Source organism: Sapajus apella, unplaced genomic scaffold (assembly GCF_009761245.1).
Source record: "Sapajus apella isolate SASKATOON/1434 unplaced genomic scaffold, GSC_monkey_1.0 scaffold92, whole genome shotgun sequence".
In the NCBI taxonomy this organism is placed as follows: domain Eukaryota; kingdom Metazoa; phylum Chordata; class Mammalia; order Primates; family Cebidae; genus Sapajus; species Sapajus apella.
Window position 1 is genome coordinate 6,700,043 of NW_022437032.1, and position 21,639 is coordinate 6,721,681.

Genomic DNA, 21,639 nt, shown 5'->3' on the forward strand with positions numbered 1-21,639 from the left:
TGATTTCTTTGTGTTATACTTTTTTTCTTATTTATTCTCTCCTGCAGACACATTCTGTGGATCGGAGCTGCTCTTAAAATGATTCAGGCTGTACTTAAAATGCAATTATATGAATTTTATAAAAAATATAATTCTAATGTAACGGAGAGAAAGATCAGTAATTCATGTGGCCCTCTGTGCAAACCCCAAAGATACTCTTATAAATTCAATTCAAGCATTAAATTTAGTTGAACCAATTATAGTACAGAATCAGGTCATTTTTATTTCTCTGTATATACATCCTAAAGAGGCATTTTAAAGTGGATTTTTTCTTTCTTTTTTTTTTAAAGTGGATTTTTGTGTGCATTTAGATTTTGTCATTGCTAGTATTCTGTTTTTGGTATGAAAGTGTTGTTTAAATTTGATTGTGCACTGACACTAATCTTTCCAGGCTGGCTTTCTTTTTAAATGGTTTGTAAAGGCCTGTGCATTGGATAAACTGAGAGAAAAAAATTGGAAAATGAATAACGTGTATTTTCTGAAGCTGATAATTTTGAGATAACCTGTTGTATATGAAAATGGAACTCATTTTCCTAACAAGCTGCCACAAGTTAGATTCCTAACAAGTTACCACAGGTCAAATTGTATTAGAAATGTCAAGAATGGAAATATCTGAATATTTTGTGGGCCTGAGTGACTTCTCCAAAGAGAATTGGGTTGCCGCTTCCTCAGTGATTTTCACATTTCCTTAAGGTGCCCGTCATGTTGTATTGTACCTCTTTGAGTGTGCTTTGTGTTCTTTGAACTACTCTGGGGCAGGAATTGTGTTTCTTAAGCTTAGCACAGTGCTTTGCATTCTAGTAATAAATGCATTGTTCAGTAGTGTGTAGAGACATACTTCTGAGTGTAAGCCAATAACCTTATCAATTAGTACAACCAAGGTTATATTGATTAAGTATTCTCAAACAGTAAAACAATTTGGACAGTTACATAGGATTTTTTAATCATGAAATTTTATGTGTTTTGGAACGAACTTCTGAAAACTACCATATATAGCTTTTACTGATAATGTCATGGGATTAAATTGTGGCTCCTCTTATAGCCCTCAGAGTAAATTTTGTGCTGTTAACTGTGTATTAACATGGAGAAATCATAGCATATTCTTGGATTTCCTTGTTTGATGCCTAGCGGTGAGCCACCCAGGTCCTTTTGTGTAATGCATCATGAATCCAATTAGTAGAAAGCATGCTGTTACCTTTTATTTGAGTATCATTCTCATATCAGAAAAAAAACAGTTCTTTGTTGATTCTTTCTTTCAGAAAGCATAACCCCTACTGTAGAACTAAATGCACTGTGCATGAAACTTGGAAAAAAACCAATGTATAAGCCTGTTGACCCTTACTCTCGGATGCAGTCCACCTATAACTACAACATGAGAGGAGGTGCTTATCCCCCGAGGTATGTGTGAGGTTTTTCTTTCTTTGTTTTGTTGTTGGTTTTTTTGTTTTTTTTTTTTCTTTTTTTTTTTTTTTTGGTAAAACACAGGTGAAAATATGTCTGATCTTTTACATAAACTAGTAACCTCTTGATTGTGGCGGGAGTAATGATTTGGTTTGGGCCTGCCAAGTGTTGAAGTGAGTCTTAATTACATTTGTGCCTTTGGAACTGTGTCTTTGTGCCCCTCATTTTTTTTTTTCCTGAGGAGGTTTTGCTCTGTTGCCCAGGCTGGAGAACAGTGGTGCAATCTCAGCTCACTGCAACCTCCAACTCCCAGGTTCAGGTGATTCTCCCTGCCTTAGCCTCCTGAGTAGCTGGGATTATAGGTGCCCACCACCATGCTCTGGTAATTTTTTTTTTTTTTTTTTTTTAGTAGAGATGGGGTGTTGCCAGGTTGGCCAGGATGGTCTTGAATGCCTGACCTCAGATGATCTGCCTGTCTTGGCCTCCCAGAGTGATGGGATTACAGGCGTGAGCCACTGTGCCCGGCTGCCCCTCTTTTTTTTTTTTTTTTTTTTTTTAATTAATTGAGACAGGGTCTCCCTATGTTGCCCAGACTGGTCTTGAACAGGCTTCAAGGGGTTCTCCTGCCTCAGCCTCCTAAAGTGCTAGGATTAGAGGCGTGAGCCACTACACCTAGCCCTGTGTGTTTCTTTAACTACTGCTCTTGGAAAGGGCCTGAGCATATTCCTCACTGGCAGTGTGGCTTGTGCCCTCAAGCAGTCTGGTTAAAGATCACCCTTGTAACTGCTTTGTGTAAATGAGTTATATTTGGACATGATTCCCATAACATCATGCTTCATGCAATACAATGATTCCCAGCATTTGTAGATACCTTATTATTGGATACTTTTTTTTTTTTTTTTGAGACGGAGTTTCGCTCTTGTTACCCAGGCTGGAGTGCAATGGCATGATCTCGGCTCACTGCAACCTCCGCCTCCTGGGTTCAGACAATTCTCCTGCCTCAGCCTCCTGAGTAGCTGGGATTACAGGCACACGCCACCATGCCCAGCTAATTTTTTGTATTTTTAGTAGAGACGGGGTTTCACCGTGTTGACCAGGATGGTCTCGATCTCTTGACCTCGTGATCCGCCTGCCTCGGCCTCCCAAAGTGCTGGGATTACAGGCTTGAGCCACCGCGCCCGGCCCAATTGGATACTTTTTGATTTTTGAACTTGTGAGCTTTGTAAATAGCTTTGGTGCAATAAAATATTAATTGAAACCTGAAAATGCCATGCATTGAAAATCTTTTGCTCATGGTAATAAGACATTAATGGATAGATGATGAGCAAAATGGAATTCTTCATTTCCCTGCTCTCTGGGGGTAAAGCCATTTTAAAAATATAAGCTATGAAATGGATAAGAAACTGGGTTCTGCTAGGTAGGCTACAGCTTGTTGGGATTTCTCGAAATGAGGGTCCTTCCTAAAAGACGTGTGCATTAAAATTCCCAGCCTCCTGTTGGAGACATGCAAGTGTAAAGGTAAGGTTTGAGAAGGCATAGCAAGCTACGAGTCTGTCTCAGCCAAAGCCTAATTTATTTTAGATTTTATCAGTACATGTTAGTATGATACATTAAATTCATAATTTATAAGCCATTGTATTTCATGAAACGTAAGTTTGGACTGCTAAACACTCTGCTTATACTGTGTAGAAATTCTAATTCAGTTTAAGCTTTTATGAAATCTGGATATATTGATGAAGAGTGATTAGCATCAAACACTAATGTGAGTAGGATCGTGATGAAGGAAAGATTTGCATTTGCTAGAGGATGTATGGGTGACTTACCAACTTGAGACTATAATTTGCCTAACCCCCTTTTATTTCTAGGTACTTTTACCCATTTCCAGTTCCACCTTTACTGTATCAAGTGGAGCTTTCTGTGGGAGGACAGCAATTTAATGGGAAAGGAAAGACAAGACAGGCTGCGAAACATGATGCTGCTGCCAAAGCGTTGAGGATCCTGCAGAATGAGCCCCCGCCAGAGAGGCTGGAGGTGAGGAGCAAAGCCCAGGTTCTCTGACACTTTGACAGGGTAGAAGGGTCATGGGGAGACGTCACTGTACGTTATCTTTTCTAAGAAGGCACGTTCACAGCTGTCCATAATTTTTCTTTGAATGCCTCCCAAGATTTTGTGCTCTGTAGCTTTCTTGCTTTTTACCCCTTTTTTCTTTTAAAATTAAGAAAATCAGTTGCCTTCTTTTTTACTTGATGGCATGGTTTTGAGTGACATGATATGGTGTGAACATGTTAGAAAGTTTGCGATTCAATTGAGTTGTGAAGAACATGTATGGATGAAGTGTTCAGTGCTGAAGATTAGGCTTGCCAGAATCTACTGTGATTTGTGATACTAGATTAGAGAATTTTCTGAAGCTGTTCTTGATCAGCCACCCTTGATTATATAGAAGTGCCTGTTACCTATTGCCGCATAATGGACCATCACAACATTTAATGATGGTTTAAACATCTCCAGGCATTTATTTTGCTCATGAGTCTGCAGTTGAGGCAGGGCTTGGCAAGGGTTGTTCCACACAGCTTTGGTTGAGGTGGCTCTGCAGGGGGATGAAGGATCTGCTTTTAAGATGGCTCATTCATGTGGCTGGTAAGTTGGTGCTTGCTGTCAGCTAGGAGCTCAGCTTGAGCTCTGGCCCCAGGACCTCATTTCATCCCTGGGTGACCTATGGAAAAACTGCTTATACTTCCTCATAGTATGGTGTCTGGTTGCCAAGGGTAAGCATTCTAGAAGATAGGAAATGGAAGCAGCTGCCAGTTTCTTAAGGCTTAAGCCCAGAAATCACAGCATTGAGTCTGCCATACTCTACTGGTCAAGTGGGCAAGGAGCCCAGATTCAAAGGTAAGAGATAAAGAAACGTCACTTTTTAAAAAATTGAGGTAAAAATTATATAGCCTAAATTTACCACTTTAAGTGTACAATTCAGTGGATTTTAGTACATTCGCAATATGGAGGATCCCACTTCCAAATGAAAGGATTGTCAAAGAATTAGGGGACATGTTTTAAAACCACCATGATAGGAAAAAACATTTTTGTGACTAAACAGCAATATAATTCTTAGGGAATCAGTAACTCCATGCCATTGAGGGGTCAGAGCATTAGTGAATATCTTTGGCCAGGTAGAATCTTATCACAGATAGTCACAAAGTCCAGAAGAAGCCCAGCGAATTGAAAACATTGAGATTTCATAATTCTGTTTAATCACAGCAGGAAATGCCACCTGAAAGTATCTCTGGGTAGCGTTTGACTTTTCTTCCCCGGGAAACATGTTCACAAAGAACAAGAAGAACTTGCAGAGAACAGTGGGCTAAGTATGTGATGAGTGGTATAGACCCGAGTGGACCTTGGGCAGGGTGCCTGCTGAGGTCTGTTGTATCCAGTTGCCACCCAGGGCGACCCAGCTCAGGCTTCATGGCTGGCCGCACAGAAGCGATTTGTTTTTCTTTTGTTACGCTGGGTTTCCATTTTCCACTGTAATCACCTATTCTAACAGATGATCTGTTTCCAGGGCCCACTGAGGACCAGATAAAAGAAAATGAGGCTGTAGCTAAAAGAGGAGGATTTAGTGATGTTAAAAGGATGAGCTTTTCTTTTTTTTTTTTGAGACGGAGTTTCGCTCTTGTTACCCAGGCTGGAGTGTGATGGCGTGACCTCGGCTCACCACAACCTCCGCCTCCTGGGTTCAGGCAATTCTCCTGCCCCAGCCTCCTGAGTAGCTGGGATTACAGGCACGCGCCACCATGCCCAGCTAATTTTTTGTATTTTTAGTAGAGACAGGGTTTCACCATGTTGACCAGGATGGTCTTGATCTCTTGACGTCGTGATCCACCCACCTCGGCCTCCCAAAGTGCTGGGATTACAGGGCTGAGCCACTGCGCCCGGCCCTAGGATGAGCTTTTCAGTGGTGAGATTTGTTAAAACATCAAAAAGGTAATAGTATGAGTTATTTTGGAGGCTTTTCAGTTTTTTACTTGACTGGTGCTAATTTAATTGGAGTCAGATGGAGTAGGTATTTCTAGTTCCTTCCAGCCAACAGTTGATAAACAATTGCTGGGCACTGATATAGGGATTTTCTGTATCACAATCACTTGAGAAGTTAAAAAAAAAAAAAAAAAAATTTTCTAGGCCCAACCCCAGGATTCTAATGCAATAGGTCTAGGGTAAGACCCAGGAATCTGGCTTTTGCTTTTTTTTTTTTTTTTTTTTTGAGACAGTCTCCCTCTGTTGCCGAGGCTGGGGTGTAGTGGAATGATCTTGGCTCACTGCAACCTCCATCTCCTGGGTTCAAGTGATTCTTGTGCCTCAGCCTCCCGAGTAGTTGGGACTACAGGCACTCACCATGACGCCCAGCTAATTTTTGTATTTTTAGTAGAGACTTAGTTTTCAGCATGTTTCCCAGGCGAGTCTCAAGCTCCTGAGCTCAGGTGATCTGACCCCTTTGGCCTTCCAAAGTTCTGGAATTACGGGTGTGAGCCACTCAGCCATGTTATTGTTAATGAGCTCTTGGAGTGATTTTGAGGTGTGGTCAGGGTTAGAGAGTCACAGATCTAAATGCTGTCAGCCCTTCCCCAGGAGTGAGTCCTCCATGAGAGTGATCACAGTATTGCTACAAAGGATGAGCACCTTTTAGAGTTTCTGAGTCTTGTGCTCTCACTCACTAGAGCAGCATTGGTTGACACAGTCCTGCAGGCAGCAGCTGTTGTAGACGTGTTCTCCTGAGCTGAGTTTTCACTGGCTCCTGTGAAATCTCAGAGGAGCTTTGCTGGGAGCGGTGTTTAAATCTGCTTGTACCCCTTGACTTTTCTCCTCCATGCCCCTTTTCTAGCTATATAGAGTTTGAGTAGGGACCATGCCTTTCAGAAATGGCTTAAAGGCTGGCCTTGGCCAGTGAAATGAAGAGTCATTAACTCAGAGAAGACACACTTGAAGTACTAGATGAGTATCCCTTATCCTAAATGCTTGGGACCAGAAGTGTTTTAGATTTCAGAGCGTTTTTTGATTTTGGAATATTTTTCTATTACACGTAATGAGATATCTTGGGGATGGGACGCAAGTCTAAAAATTTGTGTTTCATATACATCTTTTTTTTTTTTTTTTTTTTTTTTTTGAGACGGAGTTTCACTCTTGTTACCCAGGCTAGAGTGCAATGGCGCGACCTCGGCTCACCGCAACCTCCGCCTCCTGGGTTCAGGCAATTCTCCTGCCTCAACCTCCTCAGTAGCTGGGATTACAGGCACGCGCCACCATGCCCAGCTAATGTTTTTGTATTTTTAGTAGAGACGGGGTTTCACCATGTTGACCAGGATGGTCTCGATCTCTTGACCTCGTGATCCACCCGCCTCGGCCTCCCAAAGTGCTGGGGTTACAGGCTTGAGCCACCGCGCCCGGCCTTCATATACATCTTATACACAAAGCCTAAATGTAATTTTATTTTTTTCTTGGGGATATTGAATAAACTGTTTTGACTGTGATGCGTTGCCGGAGGTCATGTATGGAATTTTCCACTTGTGGCGTCATTTTGGTGTTCAGAAGTTTGATTTTTGGAGCATTTTGAATTTTGTATTTTTGAATTAGGAATGATTAGCCTATAGTAAGTGAAATACTTGGCCTCTTTCGTAAATGTGCTGCCCTTCATTTTATCAGGCACTGTGATAGTGGGCAGTAGGGGAATAAAGAGAGACAGTTTTAAAAGATAACTTTTTTTTCCTTAAAAATAGCGCATAGGGGCTATAAAAAATACTAAATTCAAAAACAAGGAAAAATAAAATTATTTATAAATTTACCACTTACAGATAATCACACATAGACCATTTGGTGTATATTCACTGACAAGCACATATGCAGGTAAATACAGGTGCCTATCTATTTCATAAAAGTGGCATGACAGTGTACAGTAACCACCTTTTTTCACTGATGGATAGATCTTGAATATGTTACGTCATTTACTTATAATTCTTTGCAGGACTCAAATTCGTTGTACACATAAGCACTTTTTAATGGCTGCAAAATATTCTACTGTGTGAATGCGCTGTTTTATTTTCCAACAGGGACTTGATTTTTAGGTTGTTTGCAGTTTTCCCTCTTACAAAATGGGTCAGGAAGAACATTGTTGCAGTAAAGTCTTTGTCCACAGTCCTAGAAGTGGAATTGCTGAACCAGAGGGCATACATGGTGGTACATAAGGCCAAGTTCTCCACAGAAAGTGGGTGCCATTTTAGAACCTGCCGACAGGCCATAAGCAGCCTGTGTGTCCACAGCCTGGCAACATTGGAAGTGATCATTTTAAACAAATTGTCAGTGTTGCTGTGGAAAATTTGTGGAGCATGTGATTGTGTGGCGGATCAGTGCATCTCCTCTAGAAGATATGCAGTAAAGCCAGCACTTGCTGTCTACAGGGCAGGTATAGTCTGGACCCTCCATGCCAGTGCTGTGCTAGACCCTCAGTTGAAAACAGCCAGTGCTGTCCCTTTTCCTGTGAACTTAGTCAAATGGAGCTGCCAGATGTTGACATTAATGTCAGCAAAAAGTGCAGTTAGTGCAAGGTTGTACAAGTGACAAGGATTAGAAGAACGTAAAATATCTCATTTAGGTTGGAGTAATGGTGGTGAGTTCCGAGCAGTCTTTTCAGAGGAGGGGACGTTCCAGCTGAGATTAAAGATCAGCAAAGAGCAGGGACAGTGTATGCCCAGAGAGGGAGCGGCAGTTGCAAAGGCTCCAAGTTAAGAAAAAGTGCATGGGTTACTTATTTATTTACTTATTTAATCTAAGGTTTGTGCTAATAAAGGATGAGTTTTACTCAGTGTCTGAGCTATTAGGAGCAGTATGGCCATAGCTGCAGTGTCTGTAATAGAGAAAAATGGGCTAGCTTAAATGTCCATTACTAGGGAAGTGGTTAAAAACATGGCTGCATTTATCCCATGAGTACCAGTGTGGTATCTAATATACACAGGCATGAAAGGGGATCAAGATGCAGAGCTGTTACTGTGTGTACAGTGTGATCCTGTTGGTGTTTCAGTAAACAGCAAAGCCAACTGTAAGTGAGGGTATGTATTTTTCTTTCTTTCCTTTTTTTTTTTTGAGACAGGGTCTTGCTCTGTCACCTAGGCCGGAGTGCAGTGGTGCGATCTTGGCTGACTGCAACCTCCACACCTCCCAGGTTCAAGCGATTGTCCAGCCTCAGCCTCCCGAGTAACTAGGACTATGGGTGCATGCCACCACCAGCTAATTTTTGTATTTTTGGTAGAGACGAGATTTCGCCCTATTGGTCAGGCTGGTCTTGAACTCCTGAACGTGTGATCCGCCTGCCTCAGCCTCCCAAAGTGCTGGGATTACAGGAGTGAGCCACCGCGCCCAGCCCAGGTTTCCATTTTTTAAGCTGCTTTTTCAAGCTTTTTAAGGAATGTTATTGCCTGAGTTTTATTCTTTTTTAGAGGTATTACAAAAAACTGAAAGTATACTTATTTTTTAAAATAGTGTAAAACTCATTTTTTCTTAAAATTATCATAGTGGCCTTTTGGATCTTTTTATAAACCTTTACATGATGGGATCTTAGGGTTCTTAATTTTCCTGTGTTTTGAAACATTTGGCTATTTGTTATTCTACATAATTATTTCAGTACTAGTCATCATCTATTCCCAAATATGCCAGGTAAGATGAAAATCATAAGAAAATGGAAGGATGATAAAGTCTCTGGGTGGATATACAATAATGAAATAATCGTCATGATTGCACCATCTTTTATTATTCTTATGGCCTTGCCTAGGCTATTGCATTGTCTTTCAAGAGGTTAAAAAAGAAGACTGGAGACACCATCTTTTGAGTCTCCTTTTTGCTTTCATTGAACCCAGGTGAGAATCCAGAATTTTTCTATTTTTCATCTGTAACATCAAGGAGAAGAGAACTGACAGAGGAAGACATTGCCAATGATTAGACAAATGACAAGATGAATGCAAAAAGACAGATAGATGGCAGCACTCCATACTGTAATGGTGATGGTGAGATTGTCTAAGCAAAATCTTAGACACTGAGTCTTCAGATGATAGCATAGATGAATTGCCCCAAACTCAAGAATCAGCTAGTGATCAATGTATTTCTATAATGTACGGAAAGGAAACGTCTATTCTCATCTAGTCATTCAACAGAAAGGACTTCATCATGCAACATTTTTCGACAAGCAGCTGCCCCATTCTGTTTGGATTTAAAAAAAAAAAAAAGTATGTGTGACAGCATTCTTTTATGTTTGGCTGCCAATGTTTATTTCTTACCACTTACTGTCAACAAAGTAAGTGGACAATTGCACAAGAAGGTGTGTGTGCAAAGGTGATTAGAAGAAAATACAAATAAAAATGACCAAAATCACTGGATTGATTCTTCTGTTGGTGTTAATAAATCCAAAAATGAAAGTGTTTTGTACTTAAGGAGCAAAGAAGATGGCTTTCTCTTCAACAGAATTATGAGTCTGTTTCTAAAGTAGTGTGTTTTGACAGTGTCAGTACATGAAGAATCTGAAGTCCTGATAAGTTAGAACCTATGAGATGGACTTGGAATCTGGCATCACCACAGGTGGGCTGTGCCCTAGGTTCAGGTGTGTCAGATGATGAGCAGTTAGTTGCGTATAGAGGACCTCGCTTTTTTTCAGGTATATATGCCTTCCAAACTAGAAACATTGGGATAAGAAGTTGAGTTTGCTGTGTTTAAGCTCTTATTAAAATGTCTAATAAAATGGCTTTTGTCATCCTTTTATTTGGTAAATTGTTTCTAAAATGGCTTTACATATAGAAAAATAAAAGAGTCTATTGGAGCCAGATAATAAATGGTGATGGCTGATTTTCCTAGCATACTGTGAAGGTTAAGTATGGTTCAGAGCATTTCTTTCTTTTCTGTTTTTTGTTTGTTTGTTTTGAAATACAGGCTTGCTCTGTCGCCCTAGCTGTAGTGCAGTGGCTGCTCACTGCAGCCTTGACCTCTTGGCCTCAAGTGATCCTCCCATCTCAGCCTCCTTTGTAGCTGGGACTACAGGCATGTGCCACCACACCTGGCTAATTTTTTGTAGAGATGTGGGTGTTGCCATGTTGCCCAGGCTGGTTTTGAGCTACTGGGCTCAAGTGATCTTCCCACCATGGCCTCTCAAAGTGCTGAGATTACAGAGATTAACTATCACACCTGACCTCTTTGTTAATGTTGCCTAGATTTTATTGCTGAATTATGCACTGTGGAATCAGTGTTAACAGTAATTACTTCATTGTGAAGATAAGATTGATCAGGCCCACTAAACCTTCCTCATTTTACTGGGAATGGTTTTCGTGGACTAGTTTTGAACTGTTTGCTACCTCCGTACTTGGAACATTTTGTCAGACTGGATAATATGAAATTTTTTAATGAGCCAGGCATGGTGGCTCATTCCTATAATTGCAGCACTTTGGAAGGCTGTGGCGGGAGGATCAGTTGAGCCCAGGAGTTCGAGACCAGCCTGGACAAGATGGTGAGACCTCATCTCTACCAAAAATATTTGAAAAAAAATAAAATAAAATAACGGCGGCATGTACCTGTAGTCTTAGCTAATGTAAAGGTTGAGGCAGGGGAATTGCTTGAGCCTGGGAGATCAAGGCTGCAGTAAGCTCTGATTATCCCATCACACTGTAGCCTGGGTGGCAGAGCTGAGGCCCTGTGTCCAAAAAAAAAAAAAAAAAAAAGATATAAAAGAGCAATATAATTTCATTTCAGATGTATGTTTTTGTTTCATATTTTGCATTTTGCTTTTACTGGCTACCTTGTCCCTATTGATACTCCTCTGGAAGCAGTACCTTAGAGCAGTGAATCTCAACTCTAGTCACCTGGGGACTTACTTAAAAAATAAATACTATAAATAAAACTGCTATCCAGGCTATGCCCTCAAAAATTTGAGTTCACTTGTCTGGAGCGGGCTTCCGAATCTGAACTTGGGGAGCTCCCAAGTGATTCTAGTGCTGTCTGGTTGAGAACCACTGGCTTAGGGTATAGTACTGAGCAGTACAACCCATTGTTTTCTGTCAGTGTTATGTGGAACCTTGATACATGTATATAAAATAGAAAAGGAGCATTTCATTAGTATGAATCATTATTAAAAAATTTTTTTTTTGGCTAGCCGTGGTAGCTCATGCCTGTGATTCTAGAACTTTGGGAGACCAAGCCAGGAGGATCACCTGAAGTCAGAAGTTCAAGACCAGCCTGGCCAACATGACGAAACCCCCATCTCCACAAAAAATACAAAACATTAGCCAGGCGTGGTTGCTTGTACCTATAGTCCCAGCTCCTTGGGAGGCTGAGGCAGGAGAATCACTGGAACCCAGGAGGTGGAGGTTTCAGTGAGCAGTGATCGTGCCACTGCACTCCAGCCTGGGCAACAGAGTGAGACTTCATCTCAAAAATAAAATAAATAAATAAAATTTTTTTATAGAGGTGGGTCTTGTTACGTTGACCAGAATAGTCTCAAACTCCTGGGTTCAAGTGACCCTCCCACCTTGGCCTCCCAAAGTGCTGGGATTACAGTCATTAGTATAAACTTATAAGTTTGGATTTATAATAATAATAAAGGTAATTTCTGAGAATGAGGTATGTGAGTTTTCAAAACAATTATATTCATTTAAAAACATGGCTGGAAAAGGTACAGTGGTACAGTCTCAGCTCACTGCAATCTCCGCCTCCAGGCTCAAGTGATTGTCCTGCGTCAGCCTCGGGACTACAGGCATAGGCCACCACACCCAGCTAATTTATGTATTTTCAGTAGAGACAGGGTTTCACCCTGTTGGCCAGGCTGGTCTCAAACTCCTGACCTCAAGTGATCCGCCTGCCTTGGCCTCCCAGAGTGCTGGGATTATTGGCGTGAGCTACCTCACCCGTCCGTTGCCTTGTTTTTTAAGAGATGGAGTCTTGCTCTGCCACCCAGGCTGGAGTGTAGTGGCAAAGATCATAGCTTACTGCAGCCTTAAACTCCTGGGCAATCAATCAAGTGATCTTTTTGCCTCAGTCACCCCAGTAGCTGGGACTATAGACACATTCCACTGCCCTTGAGTAATTTTTAATTTTTTTTTGTAGAGGTGAAAGTCTCACTTTGTTGTGTAGGCAGGTCTCCTTTTGCCTAGGCTGGTCTCCTGGCTTCAAGCACACCACCCATCTCAGCCTCCAAAAGTGTTGAGAGTACAGGCCTGAGCCACCGTGTGTTGCTCATTGTTTTTCTTAAAAACAGGAAAAAATATGTCACTACTACTTAACTGTTGACATTTGTTAAATCCAAGACAATTGCCTGTTACAATGTTATCTGTATGTTTGAAATAGGTTATAAATAAAAATAAAAGTTAAAACCTAATTGGGCTGATAGAATGAACAAAACATTTGAAAACTGGGGCATGTGGGTGGTGTTCGAAGTCTTGTCAGTCCCAGCTCCTGGTTTATTTCCAAGTTGTGTTCTGGCTGCACATAAGGAGAGCGTTCTCATTGGCACAGCAACTTAGCATGTGGACCTTTTTTTTTTTTTTTTTTTTTTTTTTTTTTTAACAGATCATCTATTTAAAAAAAAATCTCTTTAAGGAAACAGCTATCAAAAAGCTTTATTCTGTTGTGCACAAAAATGAGTTAATCTGGGGTTAGCAGTGTCTTAATATTTGGTGTGAAATGTTTTTGTTGTTACTTTTTAAAAAATTCAGGCAAAATATACATCTAGGCTGGGTGCCATGGCTCATGCCTGTAATCCCAGCACATCCGAGGTGGGTGGATCATGAGGTCAAGAGATCGAGACCATCCTGGCCAGTATGGTGAAACCCCATCTCAAAAAAAAAAAAAAAAAAAAAAAGAGAAAGAAATACATCTAAAAGTATTAAACATTTTTAAATGTACCAGTGGCATTAAAGTATATTCTCAGTTTTGCACAACTGTCACCACTACTCATTTTCAGAACCTTTTCATCATTCCAAATAGAAATTCTGGACTCAATCAAGAGTTACTCCTCACTCTCTTGCTCCCAGCCCCTGGTAATCTCTATTTTACTTTCTGTTTCTATACATTTGCCTGGTCTAGCCACTTCATAAAAATGGATATTCTTTTATGTCTGGCTGTGTCACTTCCTGTAATGTTTTCAGGGTTCATCTCTGTTACAGCATGTTTCAGAATTTCATTTCTTTTTTAAGGGTGAATGTTTTATGGTATGAATAGTATGGTATGAATAGTCAGTATTTTCTTTTTCCAGTCATCTGTTGATGGACATTTGGGTTGTTTTTACCTTTTGGCTATTGTAAATGCTGCTATGAACCCTGGTTTATACAAATTTGTTCCAAGTTCCTACTTTCAGGTCTTTTGGGTTTATATCTAGAAGTGGAATGCCTGGATCATATAATTATTATATGTTTAATTTTTTGAGGAACTACCAAACTGTTTTCCACAGCAGTTGTACCATTTTACATTTTCTTTTTTTTTTTCTTTTTTTTTTTTTTTGAGACGGAGTTTCGCTCTTGTTACCCAGGCTGGAGTGCAATGGCGCGATCTCGGCTCACCGCAACTCCCGCCTCCTGGGTTCAGGCAATTCTCCTGCCTCAGCCTCCTGAGTAGCTGGGATTACAGGCACACGCCACCATGCCCAGCTGAATTTTTGTATTTTTAGTAGAGACGGGGTTTCACCATGTTGACCAGGATGGTCTCCATCTCTTGACCTCGTGATCCACCCGCCTCGGCCTCCCACAGTGCTGGGATTACAGGCGTGAGCCACCGCGCCCGGCCTTAATTATTTGTATTTTTAGTAGAGACGGAGTTTGACCGTGTTAGCCAGGGTGGTCTCGATTCCCTGACCTTGTGATCTGTCTGCCTCAGCCTCCCAAAGTGCTAGGATTACAGGGATGAGCCACCGTGCTGGCCATTTTCTTTTCTTTTTTTTATTTTTTTTTTTTTTTGAGACAGAGTCTCACTCTGTCACCAGGCGCCAGGCTGGAGTGCAGTGGCGCAATCTCAGCTCACTGCAACCTCCGCCTCCCAGGTTCAAGCAGTTCTCCTGCCTCAGCCTCCTGAGTAGCTGGGACTACAGGCATGTGCCACCACACCCAGCTAATTTTTGTATTTTTAAGTAGAGACAGGGTTTCACCATGTTGGCGAGGATGGTCTTGATCTCTTGACCTCATGATCCACCCGCCTTGGCCTCCCAAAGTGCTGGGATTACAGGCGTGAGCCACTGCACCAAGTCTTTTTTTCTTTTGAGACAGAATCTTGCTCTGTTGCCTAGGCTGGAGTGGGGTGGCTCGACCTTGGCTCGCTGCAACCTCCGCCTCCTGGGTTGAAGCAATTCTCCTGCCTCAGCCTCCAGAATAGTTGGGATGACAGGCACTTGCCACCACACACAACTAATATTTTTGTATTTTTAATACATATGGGGTTTCACCATGTTGGCCAAGCTGGTTTTGAACTTCTGACTTCAAGTGATCCACCTGCCTTGGCCTCCCAAAGTGCTAGGATTACAAGCATGAGCCATAGTGCCTGGCATTTTTTTTTTTTTTTTAAGACAGGATTTCCCATCTTGTTGCCCAAGCTGGAGTGCAGTGGCGCCACCTCGGCTCACTGCAACCTCTGCCTCTCAGGTTCAAGTGATGTTCCTGCGTGAACCTCCTGAGTAGCTGGGATTACAGTCATGAGCCCCTGTGCCTGGCCCTTACTATGGTTTTGATTTGCCTAGTGATAGTGGTGTTGAGCAATTTTTCATTTGCTTGTTGACTATATTTTTTTCTTTTTCTTTTTTTTCCTGAGATGGTATCGCTCTGTTCCCCAGGCTGGAGTGCAGTGGTGTGATCTTGGCTCACTGCAGCCTCTACCTCCCAAGGTCAAGCTATTCTCCTGCCTCAGCCTCCTGAGTAGCTAGGATTGCAGGTGCCTGCCACCACCATGGGCCTAATTTTTTGTTTTTTGCATGTTGACCGGAAGCTGGTCTCGATCTCCTAACCTCAGGTGATCCTCTCCCCTTGGTCTTCCAAAGTTCTCGGATTATAGGCGTGAGCCACCACGCCCAGCCTGGGTTGTTTTATTGTTGAGTTGTAGTTCTTTATATATTCTGGATATATTAATCCCTTATCAGATAAACGATTTGCAAATCCCCTTCTCTGGGTTGCCTTCACTCTCTTAATAGTGTCCTTTGATGTATGACCGTTTTAAATTTTGATGAATTCTAATATAATTGTTTCTTTTGTTGTCTGTGGTTTTCCTGTCATATCTAAGAAATCATCACCAAATACAGTGTCTTGACACTGCTCCTGTGTTTTCATCTAGGAGCTTTACTGTTTTAGCCCTTATGTTTAAGTATTTGATCCATTCCGAGTTTCTTGTGGTGTGGGGTAAGGGTCCTACCTTATTAGTTTTGCATGTGGGTATCTAGTTTTCCCAGTACCATTTGTTGAACAAGCTTACAGTATTATTATTATTATTATTACTATTTTAGTTTAAAATGTATTTACTAGATTGTTAAATTTCAAGCCAATTTAAGGTTCTGTAGAACCTCAGCCTTTAAGGCACGTTGCTTGAAAATTTTTGGTTCTAAGGATTCAGCCATGAAAAAAGGAGACCCTTTTTCTGCTTAGGATTTAAACAACAAAAATACAAGTGTTGTTTGGGTATGGTGACTCACACCTATAATCCCAACATTTTGGGAGGTTGAGGTGGGAGGGTTGCTTGAGTCTAGGAGTTCAAGACCAGCCTGGATAACATAGTGAGACCCCATCTCTACAAAACATTAAAAAAAAAAAAAAAACAGCTGGAGACCAGGTGGGGTGGCTCACACCTGTAATCTCAGCACTTTGGGAGGCTGAGGTAGGTGGATCACCTGAGGTCAGGAGTTCGAGACCAGCCTGGCCAATGTGTTGAAACTCTGCCTCTGGCTGGGCGCAGTGGCTCACGCCTGTAATCCTAGCACTTTGGGAGGCCAAGATGGGCGGATCACGAGGTCAGAAGTTTGAGACCAGCCTGACTAACATGGTAAAACCCAGTCTCTACTAAAAATACAAAAATAGGCTGTGGCAGGAGAATCACTTGAACCCGGGAGGTGGAGCCTGCAGTGAGCCGAAACTGTGCCACTGCACTCCAGTCTGGGAGACAAAGGAAGACTCTGTCTCTACTAAAAATGCAAAATAATTGGTCACCCATGGTGGCAGGTGCCTGTTATCCTAGCTACTCGGGAGGCTGAGGCAGGAGAATCACTTGAACCTGGAAGGCCGAGGTTGCAGTGAGTGGAGATCACACCATTGCACTCCAGTCTGGGCGACAAGAGAGAGACTTTGTCTCCAAAAAAAAAAAAAAAAAAAAAAAAAAACTGAGAGCGGTGGCTCATGCCAGTAATCCCGGCTACTCAGGAAGGTGAGATGGGAAGATTGCTTGAGGTCAGGAGTTCGAGGCGGCAGTAAGCTGTGATGGCACTACTGCACTTCAGACTGGGCAACAGAGTGAGACACTGTCTCAAAAAAATATATACAAGTGTGCCTTATGTTAACCACCAGAAATGCTATGAAAATAGTTTTGACTAAGATGAGATACATTGAAACCAGATTGGAAAGAAAAGATTATGGAAGGATAGAAGGAATTACAAATAGCACCTGGAATAAATTTATTTGTCCAGGATTATATCCTTGGTTATATTGTTGTTTTTTTTCTTTAACCTGGATAATAGCTTCTCTCTCTCTCTCTCTCTCTCCCCCCCCCCCCCCCCCTTTCTCTCTCTTTCTGTGTGTGTGTGTGTCTGCGCGCTTACTTTGTCACTGAGGCTAGAATGCAGTGGCGTGATCATAGCTCACTTCAGCCTCAACACCCTAGGCTCAGGTGATCCTCCCACCTCAATCCTCCTGAGTTGTTGGAACCACAGACGTGCAACACCACACCTGGCTAATATTTGTGTTTTTTATGGTGAGGGATTCGTCATGTTGCCCAGGCTGGTCTTGAACTCTCCTGGGCTTAAGCAGTCCGCCCACCTTGTCCTCCAGAAGTTTTGGGATCACAGTTGCAAGCCAACATGCCCCACCAATTACAGCTTTTAATATTAGTTCAGTGGCCAAAACTGGTGGCTCACGCCTGTAATCTCAGCACTTTGGGAGGCCAAGGTGGGCAGATCACCTGAAGTCAGAAGTTTGAGACCAGCCTGGCCAAGATGGTGAAACCCTGTCTCTATTAAAAATAGAAATAAAAATAAACTTAGCCGGATGTGGTGGTGGGTGCCTGTAATCCCAGCTAAACCCAGGAGGCGGAGGTTGCAGTGATCAAAATTGTGCCATTGCACTCCAGCTTGGGTGACACAAGAGCGAAACTCCATCTCAAAAAATAAAAATAAAAATAAATTAGTTGAGTGTAGATGGAATATACCTGATAAACATAAGGAAATGCACAACAGATAAAATCTTGGATAGTCCTACACCTTGCCTATTTAGCAGTTCTAGCCATGGGTTCCTGTTCAGATAATTCTAATCTTAGAAGCAGGACTTTATAAATTCTTTGACAAAGTAAGCAATAATGTGAAGAAAAACAGCTCTTTTGCCGTGTTTTGGGGGACTGTGCAAGATAAGCATTGAGCTTATCTAGTTCCTCTTATCACTACAACACAGTATGAAATCCATGTTATCAGCACACAGAAGTAAGATCCCTGCTCCTCTTTAATCCCATCCCTGATTAGAAGACTCTAAGAGAAACTTGTTTCAAAGATAGAATCTCTGCCTTTGTTGAGGAGACTATTAGTTTGTGCCTTGTATTTATGCCAACAGTAGTGAGTATGAGATACATGGCAGTTTTGTAATTTATTTCGCCTCATTCTTATTTATTGCTTCATTTTTAATTGTAAGACAGAGTCTCTTTGTCGCTTAGGCTAGAGTTCAGTGGCTGTTTATAGGCATGATCACAGCTCACTGTAGCCTTGAACTACTGTGCTCAACTGATCCTCACCTGTCAGCTTCCTGAGTAATGGGGCAACAGTCGTACACCGCCGTGCCTCCTGGCTGCGTTCTGTTTTTTTTTTTTTTTCCTTTGAGATGGGGTCTTGCTCTATTGCCCAGGCTGCTGGAGTGCAGTGGCACAATCTCGGCTCACTGCAACCTCTGCCTCAGCCTCCCGAGTTGCTGGGATTACAGGTACGTGCTGCCATGCCTGACTAATTTTTTGTATTTTAGTAGAGATGGGGTTTCACCGTGTTGCCCAGGCTGGTTGTGAACTCCTGAGCTCAGGCAGTTTTGCCCCCCTTGGCTTCCCAAAGTGCTGGGAGCTGGGATTACAGCCGTGAGCTACTGCAGCTGGCCTGCATTCTCTTAAAAGTGGATTCCTGCCAGGCGCAGTGGCTCATGCCTGTAATCCCAGCATTTTGGGAGGCCGAGGCAGGAGGATCATAAGGTCAGGAGTTCAGGACCAGCCTGACCAACATGATAAAACCCTGTCTCTACTAAAATACAAAAATTAGCTGGCATGGTGGTGCATGCCTGCAATCCCAAATACTTGGGAGACTGAGGCAGGAGAATCGCTTATACATGGGAGGTGGAGGTTGCAGTGAGCTGAGATCGCACCACTGCATTCCAGCCTGGGTGACAGAGTGAGACTTGGTCCCCCCAAAAAAAAAAAAAAAAAAAAAAAGAAAGTGGTGTCCAGGGAATTTATGTCCAAATAAGAAGCCTGCATACTCAGGTGGACAGACTTACATCTGAATTTGCCATGTCCCACGCATATCTGTCTGTATTTTGACTTTTCCAAAATGTGGCTTCCTACCACTTGAGGAGGACTTTTGGAAGTCAGTGTTTCAAGCAGCAGTGACATCTTGCTGAACCACAATTAGGCTAATTCATACCCAAAGGTCTGTTATTTGTGGATTGTTTATGGTGAACTTATGAGGTACGATTTGACTCAAACTTGACAGGAGATTTTATATATATATATATAATATATATATATATATTTTTTTTTTTTAACCTGTAAATTCAGTGACACTTGGTATGTGTGTGGCCTTGGTTTAATTCATAACGCCAAGGCTCAGTCCTTTTAAGGTTTACCATTGCAGGTTAGGATGTTGATGGGTATTTTTTTGGGGGGGACAGGGTCTCGTGCTGACACCCAGGCTGGAGTGCAGTGGTGTGATCATGGCTTACCGAAGTCTCGACCCCCTGGGCTCAAGCAGTCATCCTGCCTCAGTCCTCCAAAAAAAATACAGACGTGTACCACCACTACACCAACCCAATTTTTGCTTTTTTGTTTTTGTTTTTGAGACAAGGTTGCTCAGGCTGGTCTCAAACTCCTGGGCTCAAGCTGTCCTCCTGCCTTGGCCTCCTGAAATGCTGGGATTATAAGTGTGAACCACCTCCCCTGGCTATTGATGATTTTAAGAGTTAACTACTAAACAATTATTCCTATAGGTGAATGGAAGAGAATCAGAAGAAGAAAATCTCAATAAATCTGAAATAAGTCAAGTGTTTGAGATTGCACTTAAACGGAACTTGCCTGTGAATTTTGAGGTAAGCTAATTTTACATGTAGGACTTTGTATTATACAGTCCTGTTAGCATTCATCATGAGTGATTTTTTTTCCCTAAATAACATTGGAATAATATTCACGTAATGTGAACCTCCAAATGAAGCAATGTTTATTCTCTTCGGGAGTCCCTAACTAAGGGGCATTGGATGTGTAGACAGTTCATGATGGCTGTAGTTGGTGTGTGGACCTCCTGAAGTGGTCTGAAGATGGTTGTGTTAGTGTTTACATGTGTGTGCTTCTGGACAGGGAGGGGCTAGTTCATCACTTAGATCAGTCTCAAAAGCATTTGTCGCCCCTAAAGATCTCTTCGGAATAATTTTGAAAAGGATACAGTTTTTGTCATTGTGTAGCATCTGCCCTCAATTCATGTTTAATAACTTCATTTGTTGTTGAGCCTTGTGTTCTAAAAACAATAATCAATGAGTTGTCTGCTCAAAGTGGGAAATAAGGGACATTTTAATATATGTTGCCTTAAAGACAATATAGTCCATCCAAATGGTAAGGGAGGATTTTTAAAGTTTCCCTTAGAAATAAGATCTGACCCATGGCAGATTCTTTGCAGATTCTTTTGATTTATGTGCTTGATTATGGCTTATTTCTTTTCTTAAAAAGCCTATCTGAAGCTTATATTCCTGTAAAGTGATTTTGAACTATTTTTTACAGTTATAGGTGACCCACACGTTTCATGCCTGAGTATCATAAAATATTAATGTATACCTTCTCCTGCTCTGTGTTAGCACCCTAAACTTACCCAGCTTCAGTCCTCCATCTTTCACCCTGCTGGTGCCTCCCTGCCTGCTGTGGGCCAGAGGTGGGATGGGAGTTTCCAGGGCCGCCTCCTGTTGTCCACCTGGACGGGAGGTCTTGTTTGTTCCTCTCCCTTCCCTCAACACCTGTTCCTGCTCCTCCACCCTCAGCAGGCAAGAGCGGGCTTACACTGTTCTCCTGGAGTCCAGAGCCCCCACATGGATCTAGGGCTAGAATCTTCTCACCTGGTCCTACGTTCCCTCTCTGGCCTTTCTCCCTCCATCGGGGGAGGCTGGGTTATGCTTTTGGAGGGAACGAGACAGGACATTCGGAATGGCTGTTAGGGCATGTTCTTGAGTGGGAACAAGACGGGAGCTGCATCCCAAGGAGTCGCGAAGTCTCCCTTGACGGTTTCAGAAAAGGGGAGAAGTATTGCCTTTCTTCATGCTGACGGATTAGTCTGGCATGAGAGTGGATTTTTTAAAGTTGTGGGAAGGGGTACCAAGATTGGGCAGTGGGAGATAGATGCCTGGCTGGCTTCCCGGGTCACCTCATATTCAGAGGTGATGGCTTGGATTCCTGACCACCTGCTCACACTTGCTGCCTCCAAGTCACTGAGATTTCTGGAAGCTTAGAGATTGCTATTTTATGTTTTTGCTCTATGAGATTTGGGATCAGATTGCTTCCTTCCCACCTTCACTTGTGTTAAGGTTTCAGATTTGGCCCTCAGGAATCTTAACAGTAGTCACATAAAAGAATTGTAGGAGTGCCCTCTCGTGGTGATCTTTTTTTTTTTTGAGACGGAGTTTCACTCTTGCTACCCAGGCTGGAGTGCAATGGCGCGATCTCGGCTCACCGCAACCTCCGCCTCCTGGGTTCAGGCAATTCTCTTGCCTCAACCTCCTGAGT

At 42.3% G+C, this 21,639-nt stretch overlaps 1 protein-coding gene across 6 annotated transcripts in view; it reads left to right on the forward strand.

The window, feature by feature from the left end:
* Positions 1 to 21,639, forward strand: part of STAU1 (staufen double-stranded RNA binding protein 1) — a 73,045-nt gene that overhangs the window by 37,949 nt on the left and 13,457 nt on the right. For all 6 annotated transcript variants that reach the window (XM_032256037.1, XM_032256043.1, XM_032256039.1 and 3 more), the window contains 3 exons: positions 1,299 to 1,437; positions 3,306 to 3,471; positions 19,866 to 19,964. In XM_032256037.1, coding sequence (XP_032111928.1) covers positions 1,299 to 1,437; positions 3,306 to 3,471; positions 19,866 to 19,964 — 404 coding nt within the window. The remainder of the gene's footprint in view (positions 1 to 1,298; positions 1,438 to 3,305; positions 3,472 to 19,865; positions 19,965 to 21,639) is intronic.